This window comes from Leucoraja erinacea, chromosome 1, assembly GCF_028641065.1.
Source record: "Leucoraja erinacea ecotype New England chromosome 1, Leri_hhj_1, whole genome shotgun sequence".
Classification (NCBI taxonomy): Eukaryota; Metazoa; Chordata; class Chondrichthyes; order Rajiformes; family Rajidae; genus Leucoraja; species Leucoraja erinaceus.
This window is the reverse complement of record NC_073377.1, coordinates 159,113,433-159,134,380: the sequence shown is the minus strand read 5'-3', so window position 1 is coordinate 159,134,380 and position 20,948 is coordinate 159,113,433. Positions and strand designations below refer to the sequence as shown.

Below are 20,948 nucleotides of genomic sequence, written 5' to 3'. Positions count from 1 at the left end.
ATACCAATCTGTGTGTACATTTGATTGTGATATGGGTAAATGTATAATTTTCAATGTAAGTCTGCAGATCACTATTTAGAATTATGTTGCGGGTCAGAAATAACTTATTGACATTCAGCTGGAGTAAGATGCAGGTATTTTATTATCCAGTGTAAATAATTCTCAGAACATACTTGTTTTACTTGTGGTTTGCTGCTGCTTTTCTATCCATTTAATGGATGCTAAGGCTGCCCCAAAGAAATGTGCAAGATTTTCCAAGGCAGGCAGCCAGGAATACCAGTAAAAATAGAACATCCCAGCATTATTGAATCCAGCAGCAAGTTTGGGTTGTAGCTGGATGCGCAGATCTTTGAATCAGGGGAAACGACATCCCACAAACCCCAATATCAAAAACTGGTATTTAATTAGTTATTGACAACATTTCTTATCAAGAACAGCCCATTAATTCTACGTTCTTCCATTTCCAGTATTTGTCCCTCACAGTGGCGTTCACTAAAATCTAATACCATTCAACCAATCTTTCGCACCTGCTCTAGCTAAGAGGTTCATTATTACGCTGTAATACGCTTTGAGCATTGAGCTGCCAAGGATGTGGGGTGGCTCAGTACTGCAAAGTTTTGATAGCAAGGCCTCTGCATGAAAAATCTTAGAATCCTTATGGAAGTATTTTTTCATTTCGTATATTTTTGTCTGAGCTTTGATTGGGCTTATGAATTAACGGGGAATAACACAGCATACTTTTGATATTGAAACATGACGTCTTCAGGAATGCAACAATGTAAACCAAATATATTTTAAGCTTGGGTACACAATAAAGCTGGAGAAACTCAGCGGGTGCAGCAGCATCTATGGAGCGAAGGAAATAGGCAACGTTTCGAGCCGAAACCCTTCTTCAGATATTTTAAGCTTGGATGCACAAATCATTTGATTGAATTGCTTGCTTTCAGAAAGTTACTTTTCCTTTTCTTCTAAAATAAAATACTCATTGTTTGATTTTTTTTAAATGAATGGAGTAATTAAATATGGGCACCCATGAACAAATTGACAGTATATGATTGGCAAAGAGAGAACTTAGTCTCATGAAGCATTATGATGTATTAATGAACTGAGAGGAACAAGAAATATTAAGTATACTTTACCAACGAAGTACACTTCTTGCCTTGTTATTATGATTCCAACAATTTTGCAGGAGTAATTTCCTGGAGCAACTTAAATAATAACAGAAAAATGCTGAATGTGCACTGCATCTGAGTGGTCAGAATTTAAAATGCAATCTATTACGGCTCTACATTCTCGTAAAGGCAGAGTTAAAACAAAAACAAACTTAATTGAGAATACTGCATTAAATGCTAAATGGTGCCAGTCCATAAGCATCACATCCCACATTATTAAAGTCCGTTATATTAAACTGAATGACTACTAATCTTATTTTTCAGCTGAATACGCTGCTCCTCGGGCTATCCTAACGGGACACGACTTTGAGATTAGCTGTGCCGCAGTATGTGCAGAGCTCGGTCTAGTTATCAGCGGTTCTAAAGGTAGGTATGGGTAGAGAATGTTGAGTACTGAACTGTAATGTTTTATTGCAAAGTGCAAATGTTTATCATATAAGGCGCAGAGAACAAAGAATCTTCCTCCTGAAAGTAAAAATTCCCTGGTTCCTATTTTAATGCAATTTTATCATGCATATCAGCAGATTGGTTATGGAATGGCACGTGACATTTGAACGGGTAGACGGCAGCCATTGTGGCAATCTAACATGAGGGAAATATGGGGGTCTGGAGGAAATCTCTGACAAATAACATTATAAATAGATTGGGAGATATACATCAAAATGTAAAAACCTTTCTATATATCATTTTATTACGCATTTATCCAGTTTCAACTATACCGTTTACATTAACCACTGTTTCTAGCGCATTTCACAATCTAGTCATTCTTTGAGTAATTAAGTTTCTCCTGAATTTCCCAAGATACAAACAAGACTCACCAGATAAGCTGGAGATATACTGATGTGGAAAGGATGATTTGCCTTGGGCTCTTTTCTGTAAGGTACACCACCCTCCAGCTAAAGAAATTACCCCTCAATGTCTGGGAGGTGCAGGCAGAAAACAGGAGAATTGGAGCATAACTTAAAGCATAACAGTTTAAAGCATAACTTCTCGCTTGGATCGACTAGGCTGAGCACTGTAAATTCTGTACACTTGATCCATGTGGCTATCCAAAAAAAGTTGTGGCTGGGCAGTCTAGAAAGAAATGCCTTGCACGATGGGTCACTCGTAGAATTAGTTGTCCTATGTATTGGCTCAGACAAAAAAAGGGACAATATAGGTTTTAGAAGATGAAGCATGTAAATAATACGTCAAGTGAAATGTCAAAGAAGGTAAAACTTAGAAGTCATTTAATACACAGGGTTCAAATTATGCTGGTCCTGTTTTGTGTCACTGAGCAAAAAAATAAAGAAATAGTTGCTCGGTCTGAATGCCCTGATTTGCACTCCTGGATATACCAAATCCCTGCACTGCTTGTGATTTCCTGTGAAAACAGAAACCTTTTTTTAATGAACTCTACCTACTGCTGATTTGCTCCAGAAAAATTTTATTACCTTTTCCCAGAGGTTTTAAAAAATGTTTTTATAAAAGAATTACCAGATGTCTGACCCAAACAAAGTTCTAATTAATTGTGTAACTTTTTCAAAATCTGTCATTGTGTCCAAAAGGATGATCATTAGGTCAGACTTGGAGATTCAACCTGTGTCATGCAGACCAGACCAACACAAGTAGACTCTGGCTATATAGTAACATACATTTGAACATAACTATCTTGTAAATCAAAGTGTGAGCTGTTCGTATTAGATTTAAAAATATACGGATTAAGTATATGTTCTTTTTGAAAAGACAATTCAAGAGGTGGCATAATTCATATTGGGTTAATAAACAGCAATGTGCACAATGGCAGTGGAATCCAAGAGTTAATAGTATATTAACTGGTTAATAGGGCAGTACAATTAGTGCTGCTGCTGCTGCTGCTGTTGCCGTGCAAGTCGAGAACATTGGTTTGATCCTAATCTTGGTTGCTGTTTGTGTGGAGTTTGCACATTCTTCCTGGGACTGTGTGGGACTCCCCTAAGTGCTCCTTTTTCTTCCACACATCAAAGTTGTGCTGGTTACTTAATGCGATACTGCTAATTGCCCCTCAGCGTAAGTAAGTGGCAAACCAAAGAGGAATGGATGAGCATGGGAAGGAGAATAAATTGCAAGGGGACAAGGAAATAAGGAGAGTGGAATGTTGCTGATGGGATTGCGGTCAACCGGTATGCACTAATGAGCCAATTGGTTGCCTTGTGTTTAGTAATCAATAAGTAATTTGAATGTGCTTTATAGATTGAGATATTGGAGATGTTGGATATATTGCTCTGGAAAATCTCTAAAATGCTTATTTTCTTCTGAATTGATAGAGGGTCCATGCCTAATCCATACAATGAATGGCGACTTGCTGAAGGCCCTTGAGAGCCCCGAAAACTGCTTGCATCCTCGATTAATCCAGTTGTCCTCTGAAGGCCATTGCGTCATTTATTTTGAAAAGGGCCAATTTTGTGTCTTCAGTGCAAATGGAAAGCTGTTGTCCAAGATGGAGACTGAGGATTCGGCAAAGGTAACCAATATTAATTGCTTACGCTTAAGAAAGAACTGCAGATGCTGGAAGAACTCTGAAGAAGGGTTTCGACCTGAAGCGTTACCTATTTCCTTTGCTCCACAGATGCTGCCTCACCTGCTGAGTTTCTCCAGCATTTTTGTCTACCTTTAATTGCTTACGCTAATCCTTTTTGATGCTTTCTTCAGGCAGTATTAGACGCGGAAGAATTTAGATTTGTCCATGGTTGACCAAGATGGATATGAGGCCAGGATGGTGGTTATCACTGAGGTTGGCTTGGCTTTGTTTAATCTAAAGAGCAATGAAACTTGAAATCATGGAACCTCCCATCAATTTTGATAATTCCCAGGACCAAACCAAACTTTAATTCTTCCTTGTACGCCCTCCCTCCTCCCCTAGCACTTGAGAGTCTCTGATGTGTTTATCTTACAGGTGGAACTAGACATACTCAGATATAATAGTGAAGGAGTACAGAGCATTGGATTCAACTAAAGGCAAACTTCAACCAGGCTAATAAGACAGTTTATCCAATGAAGGCATTGATCACAATATGTTTATCAGGACAAATTGCAGGATTAACTGTGTCTGGGTCTTGTCTGTATTTGATTGCAAGGTTATCAAAAACAATTGATGGCCCCACATTAGGATTTGAACTTGTGACTTTAAATTGCTTGGTTAGTAACACCAATACAAAAGTACAGCACCCATTATGCTAGTTATATAACTATATATGGATGCTGTTCATGGACTTCAGTTCAGCCTTCAACACGATAGTCCCCACCAGATTGGCCGAGAAGCTACTGGAATTAGGGCTCAACACCCCCCTGTGTGCCTGGGCCCTGGACTTTCTCACCGCCAGGCCCCAGGTAGTCAAGATGGGAGGGAATACATCGAAGTCCCTCACCCTGAGCACAGGATCGCCCCAGGGTTGCGTCCTCAGCCCCCTATTGTACTCCCTGTACACACATGACTGTGTGGCTAGGTTCAGCTCCAACTCAATAATTAAGTTTGCTGATGACACTGTGGTGGTGGGCCTGATCTCAGACAACGATGAGAAGGCCTACCGGGAGGAGGTGGCTGATCTAGCACTCTGGTGCCAGGACAACAGCCTCCTCTTGAACATCAAAAAAACGAAGGAGCTGATCATGGACTTTAGGAGGGCACATCATCCGAGGACGTACACTCCATTGAGGATAAATGGGGATCCTGTGGATAGGGTGAACTGTTTTAAATATCTGGGAGTCCACATCTCTGAGGATATGACATGGGCATCACACGCCTCAGCACTCGTGAGTAAGGCAAGGCAGCGCCTTTACCACCTCAGGCAATTGAGGAAATTCAGAGTGTCTCCGAGGATCCTCCAGTGCTTCTACTCAGCGGCTGTGGAAAGCATCTTGTCCGGAAATATTACCATCTGGTTTGGGAATTGCTCTGCCCAGGGCAAGAAGGCTCTGCAGAGAGTAGTGCGTTCGGCCGGACGCACTATGGGAACTTCACTCGCCCCCCTGCAGGAACTATACATCAGGAGGTGCAACTCCAGAGCCAATAAAATCATGGGAGACCCCTTCGACCCCTGCAACAGACTGTTCCAGCTGCTACGGTCAGGCAAACGCCTCCGTTGCCATGCTGTGAGAACGGAGAGGTTGAGAAGGAGTTTCTTCCCAGAGGCCATTCGGACTGTAAACTCCTATCTCACCAGGGACTAACTTTACTGAACGTTTTTCCTTCCGCCCACAATTTTTAATATGTAAAAGAATATGTGATTCTGTTTGTAGTTTGTTTGGTTGTTTGTTTGTTTGTCTTTTTGCACAAAGTCCGCGAGCATTGCCACTTTTTATTTCACTGCACATCTCGTATGTGTATGTGATGAATAAACTTGACTTGACTTGATAAACTGGGATATAAACTGGAACCAACAGGAGAAAAATCTGCAATGCACTATGTTTTCCTCTTGCCTTATGCAGTAGTCCATTGTTCCTGGTGCAGACTATCTTGGAGTCCGGCAATGAGATGACAAATTATTTAACTTTGATTTAAGAGGGAGGCATATGCAGGCCAGAACAAGCTTCATTCATACACTTTCCTGAAAGTCTTTGATAGTTGGCTAGACCCTGCCTCTGGCTTTGCTCCCTATCGCGGTGTCAAAGCCTTTTATTGTTTCTTTCAGAAACATTTTAACAACAATTGAAAATGGAACTAAACACACACAAAAAAAGTAGAAAATTGGAGCTTTCAAAAGTTGATAGTAGGTTGTTTGCGGGCATAGGGTGGTCTGGAAAGTGGGATGCTTTTTAAAAGTGTTATAGTGAGAGTTCCGGGTATGCATGTTCCCGTTAGATTGAAGGGCAAGATAGCTTGGAGTAAGGAACCTCGGATGATGAGAGATATTAAGTCTCTGGTCAGGAAAAAGGAGTCGTGGGTCAGGTATAGGCAGTTGGGATCAGTACTGCTGAAAACATTCCCACTTTGTTACTTAGCCTGGACAACGTTCCTGACAAATTTTAAAAAGCAAAAATCTTGATCTCTTCAAGTTTGATTCCTGTCCTTCTCATATTTGTTAACAAAACGTTGATAATGATGTATAATTGAGGAGTATAGGGCATTGAGGGGAATACTTAAGAAAGAAACAAGGAGGGCAAGAAAAGGGCATGAGATTGCTCTGGCAGATGATCGTCAGGGGAATCCTAAGAGATTTTATGTATATTAAGGACAAAAGGGTAACTAGAGAGAGAATAGGGCACCTCAGAAGCCAAAGCGATTTTCAATTCGTGGAGCCCCGGGAGATTGGCAAAGTTGATGAATATTTATACCCTGTTTTTACCGTGGAGAAAGACATGAAGACCAGTGAACTTTGGAAAGTTAATGGCAATGTCATGAGGACAGTCTGTATTACAGTCGAGGAGGTGCTGGACGTCCTAATAAATATGAAGGTAGATAAATCTCCCAAGCCTGATTAGTTATACCCAAAGACACGGTGGGAAGCCAGAAAATAAATTGAAGGAGTCCTGGCTGAGATGCATGATTGATCATTAGACCTACATAAGCTGCCAGAAGACTGGAGAGTGGCTATTGTCGTGCCTCTATTATGGAGCAAGCACAGGCAAGTGGGACTAGTGTAGCTGGGACATTGTTGGCGAGTTGGGCCGAAGGGCCTGTTTCCACACTGTGTCACTCTGACTCTAAGAAGACCTGCAAAGAAAAACCCAAGAACAGGGCCGGATTTACGTATAAGCTTCACAAGCTTAAGCTTAGGGCCTTGAGATCTAGGGGGGCTTTGGCAGGGCCGGATTTACCTATAGGCTGAAGCCTAGGGCTTCAAAATATAGGGGGCCTCCGGCCAAGGGTTTTTTTTTTGTCCCCCAGAGTAAAAAAAAAATCCTGAGAAAAAAAAAAATTGGAGCACTGGAAATTTTGGGGGGAAAAATTGCGACCAATCCACGCCTGCGCAGTTGGGGGAAGCCGGTGACGCAGTAGCAGCGCAAAATGACGCTGTCTCTCTGCGGCCTGGACCCCGGCCACAAGGGTCTTTGAGCTTCGCGCTTGTGATATGCGCTGCGTGTACTTATTTCACATACATTTTTTGTAATCCTGCCATGCCACCCCCCTTTTTGAAAAGCTTCATACGGGCCTGATGTATAATATTTTTGGCACTGTCGTAGGCCTTTCTTACATATGCTGTCACAACGCACTGTAGTCTCTAAACAACACCAGTAATTGTCCTTGCCCTCCATTTCAGAATAATAGTGTTTTAAGCCGATAACTCGACACTAGCATTGGCAATAAATAAAAAGCGCAGTTTTCCAGCCCTTATCTCATTGGCCATACTTGGCTGCACATCGGTGTCAATCTGGTGGACTCTTTCATCTTCCTCTCGTCGTGCGGATGGGGGATTGGGAGGGGCCTCACAAGTGAAATAGCCTAGGGCCTCTCTTCATCTAAATCCGGCCCTGCCCAGGAACCATAGATGTGTAAACCAAGCATCAGTGGCAGGATGGTTACTGGAGAGGATTCTGAGGGATATTGTATGTATGCCTTTGGAAAGACAAGGGTAGATTAGGGGTAACATTGTGTTGCGTGTGGGATATCATGTCTCATGATTTTAATTGAGTTTTTTGAAGAAGTAACCAAGAAGGTTGATGAGGGCAGGGCCATAGACAGATATCAGCAAGCCATTCAACAAGGTTCCGCGTGATAGGCTGCTCTGGAAGGTTAGAATGCATAGAATCCAATGAGAGCTAGCTAACTGAATACAGAATTGTAAGAAGGAACTGTAGATGCTGGTTTACACCGAAGATAGACACAAAATGCTGGAGTAACTCAGCGGGTCAGGCAGCATATCTGTAGAAAGGAATAGTTGGCATTTCGAGTCAAGACCCTTCATCAAATGGCCCGAAATGTCACCTATTCCTTTTCTCCAGAGATGCTGCCTGACCCGCTGAGTTACTGCTACATTTTGTTGCTAACTGGATATGGAATTGGATTCATGGTAGGAAGTAAAGCGTAGTGGTGAAAGGGTTTTTACAGAGGCCTGTGACCAGTACTGTGCCTCAGGGATTGGTGCTGAGGAAATTGCTGTTTGTCATTTATATCAACGATTTGCATGAGAATGTACAAGGCAGTAGTAATTTTGCAGAAAGCATTTAAATAGGTGGCATAGTAGAGATTGAAGATGGTGATCGAGAATTACAGTACCATCTTGATCAGCTGGGCAAGTGGGCGAAGGAATTACTAATGGAGTTTAGAAACATAGAAACATAGAAATTAGGTGCAGGAGTAGGCCATTCGGCCCTTCGAGCCTGCACCGCCATTCAATATGATCATGGCTGATCATCCAACTCAGTATCCCGTACCTGCCTTCTCTCCATACCCCCTAATCCCCTTAGCCACAAGGGCCACATCTAACTCCCTCTTAAATATAGCCAATGAACTGGCCTCAACTACCCTCTGTGGCAGAGAGTTCCAGAGATTCACCACTCTCTGTGTGAAAAAAGTTCTTCTCGTCTCGGTTTTAAAGGATTTCCCCCTTATCCTTAAGCTGTGACCCCTTGTCCTGGACTTCCCTAACATCGGGAACAATCTTCCTGCATCTAGCCTGTCCAACCCCTTAAGAATTTTGTAAGTTTCTATAAGATCCCCTCTCAATCTCCTAAATTTGGATAAGTTTAAGGTTTTGCATTTTGAGAAGTCAAAGCAAGACGGGGCTTTCACAACAAGAGCAGGGGCCTGGGGAGTATTTCGATAAGAGAGATTTACATACAGTTCTCTGAAAGTGGCATTGCGGGTAGTTATTGTGATGAAGAAGGCTTTTGGCACGTTGGCCTTCATCAGTCTGAAGTATATGAAGTGTTTGAACTTTTTAAAATGCAAAAATAATTTAAAATGTTAACAGTTAGGTAAATCAGATTAAAAAAACCAACATAGTCAAAAACATTAATTAAGTTGAACACTTGTCTACATGAACCATGTTCCACAGAGTTGGTGCTTCCATTTATCTGACAGCCTTCCCCTCACAGAGGGCTGGTTTGTCAGTATATCGCTCTTCTGCTGCTGGACTCGAAGGAGACTAACAGCAGCTTGGCAGTGGGATGCAGCAACTTCTGACCTCTCAGACATTTGCATTTCACAGCACTTGTGCAGAAGTCCGAGAGGAACTGAGCCACAAGTGGCTGGCAGCTTGTGGTACCTTTGGGCTGTGATTCAATCCATAGAACACAATAGCAATAATTCAGTTTTGAAAGAGAGGTCTTATGATTTTCCGTGTTACCCCACACTCGCCATTGGGGGGAAAAAAGTGGACTAGCAGGATCTGAAAGCAGATTCCCCTGCATTATTGACATTGAATCTGAGTTGTTAGATTCCACAGGATGTCCAGCAGCTGTGGACAGTCAGAAAATTAATGGTGGAGTTCAGTCGGTGACTTCTAAATGCATACAGAAATCCTAAAATTTACTGGCACTTATAGTAAAAAATGCCTGCAGTTATTTTTGTGTTAAACCTCAGTCCCATGAACAGGTTGTGTGTTGCAAAATGTTTTGAATAGCCTTTTTTAAAAAATTATTTTATCTGGTAACTTTTCTTAATATGCAACTTCATTTCAGCGCTCTATTGAATCTAGTTAAAGGCAGATGGTTGGAGGGACATAATTTTTTTTTTTTACCTCCTAGGTAGTGGGGTAAACTATTTTATGATCACGGTTTGTGAAATGAAGAGAAATCCTGTATATCAATTTTATAGCATGTTTCCTGTGGTTGTGATATCCCAAGGTGTTTTAGAGCTAATTAGGTACTTCCTCAGTATAGTCAAAATTGTTCTTGGGTGGGCATACTCGCAGACTATTTTTCATATGCAGCAAAATTGATAAGTGTCAGCATTTGGACCCTTACACAATTCCAAAGAAGCCACATGTAAATTCAGTGAACAGCTTCTAATAGGGATACAACAGCTTTCTGGGCTCAGTGTTGATTTTTAATAACAAGCCTTTCCAGATGAACAGCCTTCGACCTGAAACATTACCTCTGTTTCTCTTCACAGCTTGTCTCTTATTATTTCAGATTTTCAGTATCTGCAGCTTTTTAAAACTTTTGAGGCTTTTGGTATTGATGGCTGAGGCAGGAATGCTAGTTTAGTTTAGCTTAGAGATACAGCGTGGAAACGGGCCCTTCGGCCCTCCGAGTCCATGCCAACCAACAATCACCCAACTACTAGTGCTAGCATACACACTGCGGACAATTTACAGAAGCCAATTAACCTACAAACGTGCACGGCTTTGGAATGTGAGAGGAAACCGGAGCATCCGGAGAAAACTCATGCTGTCACAGGGAGAACATACAAACTCTGTACAGACAGCACCCCCCCCCCCAGTCAGGATTGAACCCTGGTCTCTGGTGCTATAAGGCAACAACTCTACCATTGCGTCACTGTGCTGTCCCATGCACAAGAATGATCTGCCATTTTTTGCTGGGAATTGCATTTGTTCATCTACATTGACATGGGATTTCAATAAGATTGTTTTCGTTATAAAAGTGACACTATGGCGATGTGTAGCAATAGTCTGAATCAGGATTTGGGCCATAATGTTTGACATTGAGCCAAACTAGTGATTCACCTTGAACTGAATACAGTGTGGTCCTATTGCTTGGACAAGGAATGTCCAAAATGATATAATCAGAGATTTCTGGGTATATCACAGTGCTCTACATTAAGTGAGTAAGCATTGGAAGTATTCTTAGTTTGATATTCATTGTTATTTATTGCTCAGGTTCCCCTTCCTTGGTTGACTACTTTTGATTTGCTCTCTGAGGAAATCTGTATTTTGCCTAAGAACCAAGTCTTCGGAAGGGGAAGATTTGTGCACAAAACAAAATGCTGGAGGCACGGAGGAAGTAGTTGCAGCAGGTACAATGGTAACATATTGGACAGGTCCAATATGCCCATTTGGACCGTAACGTGGATAAGAGGAGTGAAATGTAAATTACTATTGATTAAAATATAATGTACTGTAAATTTAATTTGATTTCTCTTTGATTTCTTACAGACTTAAGTATATTTAAAATGTTGCAAACTCTGCAAATGTTTCTATACATAATTGTGTGGGATTCTGCAGTTGTGCCCCGATAAGGGCCCTTTTGGAGTCAGGTTGAGCAGCTTCAGGCTTTGGAGGTTTAACATGCTCTGAGGCTGAAAGAAATTGGGTGATTAAAGAGTATTTGAGATAAACAATGATTGCCAAAAGACTGCGAAAATGACATTTTTGGTGGTATTTGAAGTGAAGCCAACTCGTGGGGTAATGCAGAACTCTTTTGGGTAATACACTGTGCACAAGAAATTCTTTGAGGTGCCTTTCAGATGTCATGCAAGGAAGACATGCCAGGATGCTGACAACTACAATAATGCCAATCTTCAAGCATAAAACAGGATTCAAATTTACTTTTATCTGACATGGCAAAGAAAGATCACAAGCAAACTTCCTTTCTGCCTGTGAAATATGTACTTTTTCACCAAGGATTTACTGTTGTTTAAATCTAAGGTTCTGTCCTAAATTCTCAACCTTTCTTGCATTTACATCAACCAAAAATGTACACCATTAGTTGGTTTATAGTAAACAAAAGTATCATTGTTGAAATCAATCCTTATGTTATTATTTTTTCCCTTTTTGGACTTCTATTTCCTTTGTGTCCTTCTTTTATTTTTAATTCCCGATTGGTTCTTTCAACGAAACATTCCTGTGTAGCTATAAACTACTTCCTGTGACATTCAAAAGGTAAACAGCCAATAAAATAAGGAAACGATACAATCGTGCTGCTATTTTGACCAGCACATTCTGTTTCGCAGCTGTTTTTTATTCAGTTTATGATAGCATAACATTGCCCTATTTTGTTCAGTCCATTCATTTCTGTAGAAGGTGCAGTTTTAAGGAGTGTTGTTTTCATCCAGACATACATTTTAAGAACACTCGTCCAATTCATACTATTAAATCCAGGATCTCTGGCTATTGGAAATCAGTGGTTCCTAGGTGCACGTGTGGACATTGTTTTTTCTTGAGGCATCCATATTTTATCTGGTGCTCAAGGTTTTTTGCATGATGGGTAAAGCTCACTATTTACATCAAAAGAAAAATTAGCTATTTTTTCTCGAGATACTGCTTATAATTCTGTGTTATTGTCTTTGTACTTGTAAACTTTAGTTAATAATGAAATATTTATTCAGCTTCATTCATTCCAAGCAAAGAGGATTACAATATTATTTTTGCTTTCATGTAGTATTAATAATGTAAATTGTCGTTTTCATGGAAATGTTCTTTATGTGAAATATATTTATAAAGGCATTTATCTGACATGGGTGGAGAGCTAGTTTTACGCTCAGAAACATTTAAAAATATTTTTTATAACTAACGCAATTCACCGTGGCAATATGTCCTTGTGAGATTTGTGATTCAAATTCCTGGTTTCTCCAATTCTTGTCAAATTGTGCCCAAAATAAAAATGCTACTGTCTTGCTAAACCTTCCACAGGGAGAATCTTAAAGGAGGACATAGTGTCAGTGGAAGAAATAAATAGCATTTGTTCTGATCTTTTGCATTTATTCCTATTGTGTAATATTTTGGATTCGGTAACCTTGCCAAAATCCAGTGCTCTGATCTAAACATATATCTGAGCAATTGTCAATATTTTAAAATACTTGGCCCACAAATAGCTTTCAGGAGTTTGTACAATGGAACTATGTCAACTGGAATATGATTTGAGAATAACAAATGGACTCATATTTGACACAAGACTTTCACGTAAAGGTGAATGTGTTCAACATTATGGGAACATTGTCACACCACTGTTAGATTTCTAGTAACAGCAGTTATAGTGTGGGTTCAATGAACAGACCCCCTTTTTTTTAATTTTTGAAGATTTTTATACCAAATAATCATTTTCTTCATGACCTGCCAATATCCAGGTTTATATCATAACTGTACACAGGGAAGGCAGATGTTTAGAATTACAACACCCAACTATTCAAGATAAAATCTGATGATTAGTCTGAAATGAGACACCGACCAATTATTAAATAAACATGTTAGCTATATTAGGGCTGATTTTTTTTTTTTAACAATGTATATGATGCTTGGTGAATAAATTTATTCATAACTTGGTAGAGTTGTGAAAACCTCTAGACCTCAAAACTTTCAGCAATTCAGGAAAATCAACAGAAGCACTTGGTGTGTAAAGCTGTGCTTAGTCTCCAGGTGGCGATTACATTCATTGCACTTTCTACATTTGCTAAACAATATAAAAGTGTCATTCTGTTAGCAAATGTGACATTAGCCAATGTGATTGTGTTGTAATATCATGGAAATAACTCAGGCAGCAGTGTCATTTGTCAAGAAACACAGGAATTGACCAAATAACGTTTTCATCTCAGCTATTTGTAATGTACATGCCTTTGATTTGTTGGCCAGTAGAAAGCAAAATGACACATTTTCTTAAAATAAGTGTAAGTTGTAAGATGAGGATAGTGTGCTTAATGATTTACAGTTGTGACAAACTGACATACTAGGAAAAATAAAACTGTCAGGTTTCTGTTAGAAGTGAGAACATTATGTCCTTGGAGAAAGCCCTGGGTGATACTGTTAATATACAAGCTTGTTTAAAAATACCAGCTGTTGAGATGCAGCCAAAGACAGCAGATGACTAAATGGATATGTGCTGAGAGCTATTTTGTAACGTGTGCCGTTCTTCTCCAGGCTATGCTACTGAGTCGTGATGGCCAATACCTCATCACTGGAGGAGATAGTGGAATAGTGGCAGTGTGGCAGGTCTGGGACTTCAAACAGCTGATGACCTACCCGGGGTGTGATGCTGGTATTAGGTCCATGGCCATGTCCCATGATCAAAGGTAAGACATTTTAAAGAGGCTACTTGAATAAGCACCACCTGCTTCTATGTTGGCTGGGCTAAAAATTGTCAATCAAAAGTTAAATATGCTGTAAAATATGTGCTTGTGAAGTGAGAAACAGACAAAATAATACCGTTTAGAATGTAGACAGAGGCTCCCTGTCTCCTAATGTTCAAATGATTTAGATTTAACTTTCGAAAGAACATGCATAATTCAGTCAGTCTGGAGTATCGTGTGAAAAGTAGCAGATTCTATTATGGTTTTTGCTTTGCAGGTAAAGTATCTTATGCCCTCGTATAGCAAGCTTAATTTCATAAAAGTTACAGTACAAATAAATGTGAATATTCATTTGACAATATAATTTGATACATAGTAGACTGAATTCAATAAACTGTTAGCATTCAGAAACTTGAATTCTGAGTAGATTAAAATAATTTAAAACCCATCATGCACAGCAGACTAGGTATCGTGACGAACTGAATCAAATTTGATTTTAATATGTTTGGAATTCACCGTTGCAATGATTTCTTAGCAAGATTTCTTAAGCTTTGCACTGAAACTTCACTGATAAGAAATACTAAACAACAGAGTATTTTCAAGAGAAGAGCTGAAACCTTCCAATGCAAAGCAATCAGTGGTAGTTTAACTAATCAGGTTAAAGGATTACAGAACATAGAATAGTGCAGGACTGGAGCAGGGCCTTGGGCCACAATGATTGTGCTGAACATGATGCCAAATTAAACTGATCTCATCTGACTGTACATGATCCATATCCCTCTATGTTTTGCACTTCAATGTCTAAAAGCCTCTTATACGCTACTATCGTATCTGCCTCCACGATCACACCTGGCAATGCGTTCCTGGCCTCCACCACTCACTGTGTAAAATAAAACTTGCCCCACTCGTCGCCATTAACTTTCCCCTTCTCACCTTATAGCTATGCCCTCTAGTGTTGGACATTCCCATGCTGGAAAAAGGTTCTGACTGTCCCCCCTAGGCTCCTCATAATTTTATAAACTATCAAGTCTCCCCTCAACCTTTGATATTCTGGAGGAAACAATCCAAATCTATCCAACCTCGCCCTGTAGCTGAAACCCTCTAATGCAGGCAGCTTTCAGGGAAACCTCTTCTGCACCCTCTCTAAAGCCTCCTCATCTTTCCTCTGATGGGGTGAACCAGATGTAGGCCCCCCCCCCCTCGGTCATGACTGACCATGGGTGATGCATCCTAGTTTTTGGCTGCTTGCTCCAAGCCTCGGCTAGAGCAGCAAGTGATGTGTGGTCGGATGCAAGCCTGGGCGATGTCATATGGGGGACAGGCCCCATGCAGCACGTCCCCCCTCTCCACGTCACTGTTCGATCCAAAGGAACAGCAGTCACAGGGCCGTTACAGTTTGGCACCAGCGCCGTCGCAGGAGCTGCCAGACCGAGGTTGTAGACAACGACGAACTGCCTTAGGGGCTCCGACTTCAGATTTTCTTGAGGTTTACTCCTGGAGCCTTTTTCATGACTGGATATGGCCACAAGGCAGTGGAGGTTTTAAATCAGTTTTACCTCTCCTAGATGGACTGCCTTCCCAGGCTGACGAGCCCCATCTGCCCGAGAATCGTGGGGGCGGGAGCGTCTACCTTCCCGTGTAGGTCTATAGCACCTGCCCACTGAACCAGAACTGCATGCAATACTCCAAATGCAGCTTAACTTAAGTCCTATAGAGCAACCTCATGACTTTCTGACTCTTATACAATGAAGGCAAGCATAGCATACACCTTCTTTACCACCCTATCTATGTGCTGCTGTCCTCAGTAAGCTATGAACATGGACTCCAAAGTACCTCGCCACATAAATGTTGTTAAGGATCTTAACACAGTTACGACATTAATGCAAAGACTGGTACATTATGTTTTAAGGTTCTATGATAAGGAACTGGAATGTATCAAGCATATACTTCTATTAAAATTGTCATTAGAGAAAGTCCAGAGTCAAACTGCAGTACCAAGCTTATAATATTAACTGTGTTGAAAGGAACTGCAGATGCTCGTTTAAACAGAAGATCGACACAAAAAGTTGGTGTAACTCAGTCTGAAGAAGGGTCTCGACCCGAAATGTAACCCATTCCTCTCCCCAGAGATGCTGCCTGTCCCCGCTGAGTTACTCCAGCTTATAATATTAACTTTCCAGATAGTTATAAGCTATGGTGAAAGGAGTACTTTGATTTTTGTATTATCTTTATTTTAGAATTTCCATCATAGTATTGTCCATTTCCAATTTTCAGAAGTGAATATACTTCAGTTGTTGAGCGCTGAAGACAAAACTCCAATATCGTTGCCATCTTGGCTCTAGGCTCTCACAATTTGTATTAGCATATTGCAGTAAAATTCACAATTTGCATTGTCTATATTACTAAAGGTCTGATCTTGACCGCTTTTGGCCTACTGTGCTGCGATTTCCAAGAGAACGCTGCCGCCTACGGCCGTCATTTTTGGCCACCTCGCTCAGAGCCCCTCTTTTTTTAATTCACCATTCTCTCTGCTGCCCCTGCTGGAGGGAGGGGGGGGGACTATAAAACCAGGAAGTGGTGTGCCTCAATCAGTCTCTGCAAGATGGATGAAGCCAAAGGGTCACGTCTCTCTGAGCTCTGAATAACACTGAACACATGTCTGGTTGTTTGGGTGCTTTGGCGAAGTTAAAAGGCACTACTTACTGCAAAAGGTGGCTTGGGTGCATTGGCTTGAAGTTAAAAGCACTACTTACTGCAAATGGTGGTTTGGGTGCTTTGGCGAAGGTAAAAGGCACTACTTACTGCAAATGGTGGCTTGGGTGCTTTGGCTTGAAATTAAAAGGCACTACTTACTGCAAATGGTGGCTTGGGTGCTTTGGCTTGAAGTTGAAAGGCACTACTTGCTGCAAATGTTGGCTTGGGTGCTCTGGCTTGAAGTTAAAAGGCACTACTACAAATGCACTTACTTCCTGTCTGCACTGTATATTGATTTTAGATAAAACGCTACTACTTACGGCTGTGATTTTTGGCCATCGTACTCAGTCCCCTCTGCTCAGCAGGTGCAGAGAATTCTTCCCATCAATGAAAAATAAATGTGTTATTAGTGTTTAAAAAATGTTGAGAATCTCTCTCCTGTCAATCACGCCATAAAGGCCACACCTTTTCCGGTGGGAGGGGGAGGGGTTATAAAACTCGGAAGTGTGGGTGTGGCTCAGTCTCTGCATGATTGGGGAGGGAGAGGTCACGACTGTCTGAGCTGTGAATCAACTGAACACACTGAATGTCTACTGAACTGTGAGTTTGGTGTTTTGTGTGGTTTTATGGTGGTTTCACCCTGCATGAAATGATATGAAGCTGCATTGAATTTGGTGGCCTTGCACCCTGCTTGAAATGGAATGAAACTACACTTGAATTTGGTGGCCTTGCACCCTGCTTGAAATGGAATGAAACTACACTTGAATTTGGTGGCCTTGCATCCTGCTTGAAATGGTATGAAACTGCACTTGAATTCGGTGGCCTTGCTCCCTGCTTGAAGTGGTTGGAAACTGCACTTGAATTCGGTGGCCTTGCATTCTGCTTGAAATGGTTGGAAAATGGATTTGAATTTGGTGGCCTTGCACCCTGTTTGAAATGGAATTTCAAGGAATAGCCATGAGTCAACTGCCAGCCCACAAGCCGTGAGTGAGCTGCCAGCAGATCAGGCTTGAGGGACTGAGCTGCCACCCCAAGAACCCATACCAGCACTCCAGAAACCCCCTCTCCCCCCCCCACCACTGGCCACCAATATTGGAATTGGTGGAGAGGTGGAATATTGCGTCGGGGGACCAGCCCTCCCGTGTGAACATGGGACCCAACGGGTCCCACTTATTCTAGTCATTAACTAAAGATGATATTGAGGAAGTTATTATCTATAAATACTTTGCATGCTATGTTATACTAGTAAACAAAAAAACAAAAAATATATAAATGGTATTATACATTGAATGTATAGCACTTTTAAAACACCAACTGTGCATTTTTGGAGAAGAAAACATCTCAAATATATTTATTCCTGCGGACAGATTTTTTAAATGTTTGATATGGATTATATTCAATGTAATTAACTTTCTGTCTTTAAATCTAGGGTTATCATCACTGGTATGGCATCTGGAAGCATAGTACTATTTTACATAGATTTTAATCGATGGCATCATGAGTATCAAACTCGGTACTAACGGTGCATTCAAGGCACTGCGAATCACGATCAACTTGCTGAAATCATGAGACTTTCATCAAAAAGAGCAAACAGTTTTTAATCAATGGAATTCTGCCACTGTATATAATGGCATCTATTAATAAATTTGAATGTAACTTATAAGTCCCTAGGAAAGCGGAGTATTTTGAAATGCTTACTGCTATTTTTGTAGAATATAAGGAAATTGACATATTGTTAGTAGAACACCAGAGCATATAAGTCTGATGCAGAAATACAAAATGTCTATTTTTAGGAGGAAAAAAATCTTTACATGATTCTTTATAAACTTGTCATTCATAAGAAATGCAAGACTATTTCTTTACCTTCATCTCTGTAAGAATAAGTGACTGATTTAAAAAGAATGTAAAACTAAATTTTTAATCTGATGTTCATAATTATGTTAGAATTAAGCAATATATTTACACCTGTGATTTAATTATTCCATATACAGAGATCACATTTTTAAACAAATTGCTTTTGGGGAGATGGTTTGCACGTGGGGTGTACAAATCCTTTCTAAGGCATGGTTCTTTTCTGTATTTCTTCCATTAATGTTATGGTAGCTTAGCACTGATATTACTGGGAACAAAAAGCAATATTTAAATTATGATCTAGGATTTTTTATCTTTATAACAATGTGTTGGAAACTATATTCTTGTCATTGGCATGCTGCTGAGCTGGAAAAGGGATCTTTCCTCAGAGTTTAGGTGAACAGTAAATCAATGCAGTGTATTCAGTTTTGTCTGTTCTCCATTCGTGTTTGCATTTCAGAGAATTGTATCCATTAATTTCATTTCTTATAGCCTTTGTTCAACGTTTATAATCTCAACATTGTTATGCTAAATTCTGATGACCCTTTGTAATTGTGAAATTATGTTTGAGTTCCCTTCCTGCTTGTTGTGTGTGAAATCCTACAATTGGGATGTGGTGGACAACCTACAAACCTTCATGAACTAGATTGCTGAAAGCATTCCATCTTGCTGAGTGAACATTTGGCCAGTTTGGATCTCCTGGGTGCCTAGTCGCACACTAGTAACCTGTCGGAGGGACCAAGTTACTGTATTTCAAGACCTCGCTCAGAAAAGCATTTTTTGGTGATTATTTTGAAAAGTTTATTTCAGTTTGTGTACTGAGATCAAAAATAAAGTTCACATGTATCTTGAGACTGAAGAGTGTTTTTTTATGACTGACAGTACGAAAACAATCCACCCTTAAGATCAGCTGCTGTTTATTTAAATAATGTTATATCAACCAAATCTCTAAGCACCTCATGTAAACCGTGACTTTGCATGACTTATGGATCATGTTTTCCTTTTCTGCTACAGAACTCCAAGTCACCTGAGGCTATGCAACTGCAAATCTGTGGCTCTTTAAAGACAGTTTGGTCTCAGCTAGAGAAATAATACCAGCCTTTGTAAGAAGTTAATTATAGAACAAAAGCTCAGCTTAAAAGTTCGATTCCATGTGTTTAACTGTTTCAGAGGAACAATGATCTTTGTCTGCATTTTGATATCCCCAACTCTGTAAAGGGAAATCTTTCTGGCCCCACTAATTTATTATTGACAGCTTCATTTCACATGGAAATTATTAATTGTGTTTTCAAGAATAAGTTTAAATACCTCTGATGTGTGGAATGTTTAAACTCTTATCACGAACACCACACCCTCTTGCTGCAGTGGAGAGCCAACAATCAGATGGATAGTTTGATTGAGACCAGAACACTGAAAGCTATGCCCAAGACACTGAATTATTACATCATCTATTTGTAGTCCAAATGTTTTAAGTTTAACTGACTAAAATATCCACTCATTTTGAGAAGTAATCATTATTCCAGATTAAGTAAGACTGGTTGGAGAACTGGCAAAGGGGAGTGGATGCTGAGAGAGGGAAAACAAAGGCTATTTGAAGTTAGAGAAGTCAATGTTCGAAACGCTGGGGTTTAAGCTACACAAGCGAAATATGAGGTGCTCTCCTCCAATTTGCACTGTGCCTCACTAACAATGGAGGAAGCCCAGGACAAAGGTCAGATTGGAAATGGGAGGGGAGTTAAAATGCTGAGCAACTGGGAGATCAGGTTGATGTGGAGGAATTGGGAGTAGGGGATAGAGTACTCACAGGAAGCAGGGTGGGAAGAAGTGTAGTCTAGATAGCTGTGGGAGTCAGTGGGTTTGTAAAGCTCAGTTGACTGGTTCAGAGTGTCCTGGGTCCCTGGGCTGGGATGTTAGGGACCAGGCCACTATCATAGAAAAAATGTTTGGGAGAGGATTGAGGTCTTTGCGATGAGGATTGCAAAGAGGACTAAGTATTGGGAAAATGACAGGGTGAAGAAGATTGGTGAGATTATTGAAAGTGTGTGGGTGGGGAAATGTGTGGAATGGGAGGGAAGCGACAATATGGAAAGTTACAGGATGATCTCTGACTGGCAATGGTCTATAAATAAACTTCTGGAAGAATTCAACGGTTCTAGCAGCATCTGGGGAAGCAAAGGGAGGGTTGATGTCTCGATTCAAGACCCTGCTTCAGGACAGAAGATGGATGGAAGATAGAAGTTGGTAATAGACTAGTTAAGCTTGTTAGACTTGGACTTTAACTAACGACAAAACATGCCTTTGTCTTCTGTTTAAGATGGGTTTCAGTATGTTGAGATCTGCAACATTCAGTAGCCTCAGACACACAATCA

At 40.6% G+C, this 20,948-nt stretch overlaps 1 protein-coding gene across 2 annotated transcripts in view; it reads left to right on the top strand.

Annotated features, from left to right (window-relative positions):
• The window catches only part of lrba (LPS responsive beige-like anchor protein), a 661,684-nt gene extending 642,253 nt beyond the window's left edge, over positions 1-19,431 (top strand). For both annotated transcript variants that reach the window (XM_055646656.1, XM_055646666.1), the window contains 4 exons: positions 1,437-1,538; positions 3,458-3,654; positions 13,886-14,037; positions 18,158-19,431. In XM_055646656.1, coding sequence (XP_055502631.1) covers positions 1,437-1,538; positions 3,458-3,654; positions 13,886-14,037; positions 18,158-18,248 — 542 coding nt within the window. In that variant the 3' untranslated portion in view covers positions 18,249-19,431. The remainder of the gene's footprint in view (positions 1-1,436; positions 1,539-3,457; positions 3,655-13,885; positions 14,038-18,157) is intronic.
• Positions 19,432-20,948: the final 1,517 nt, after the last annotated feature.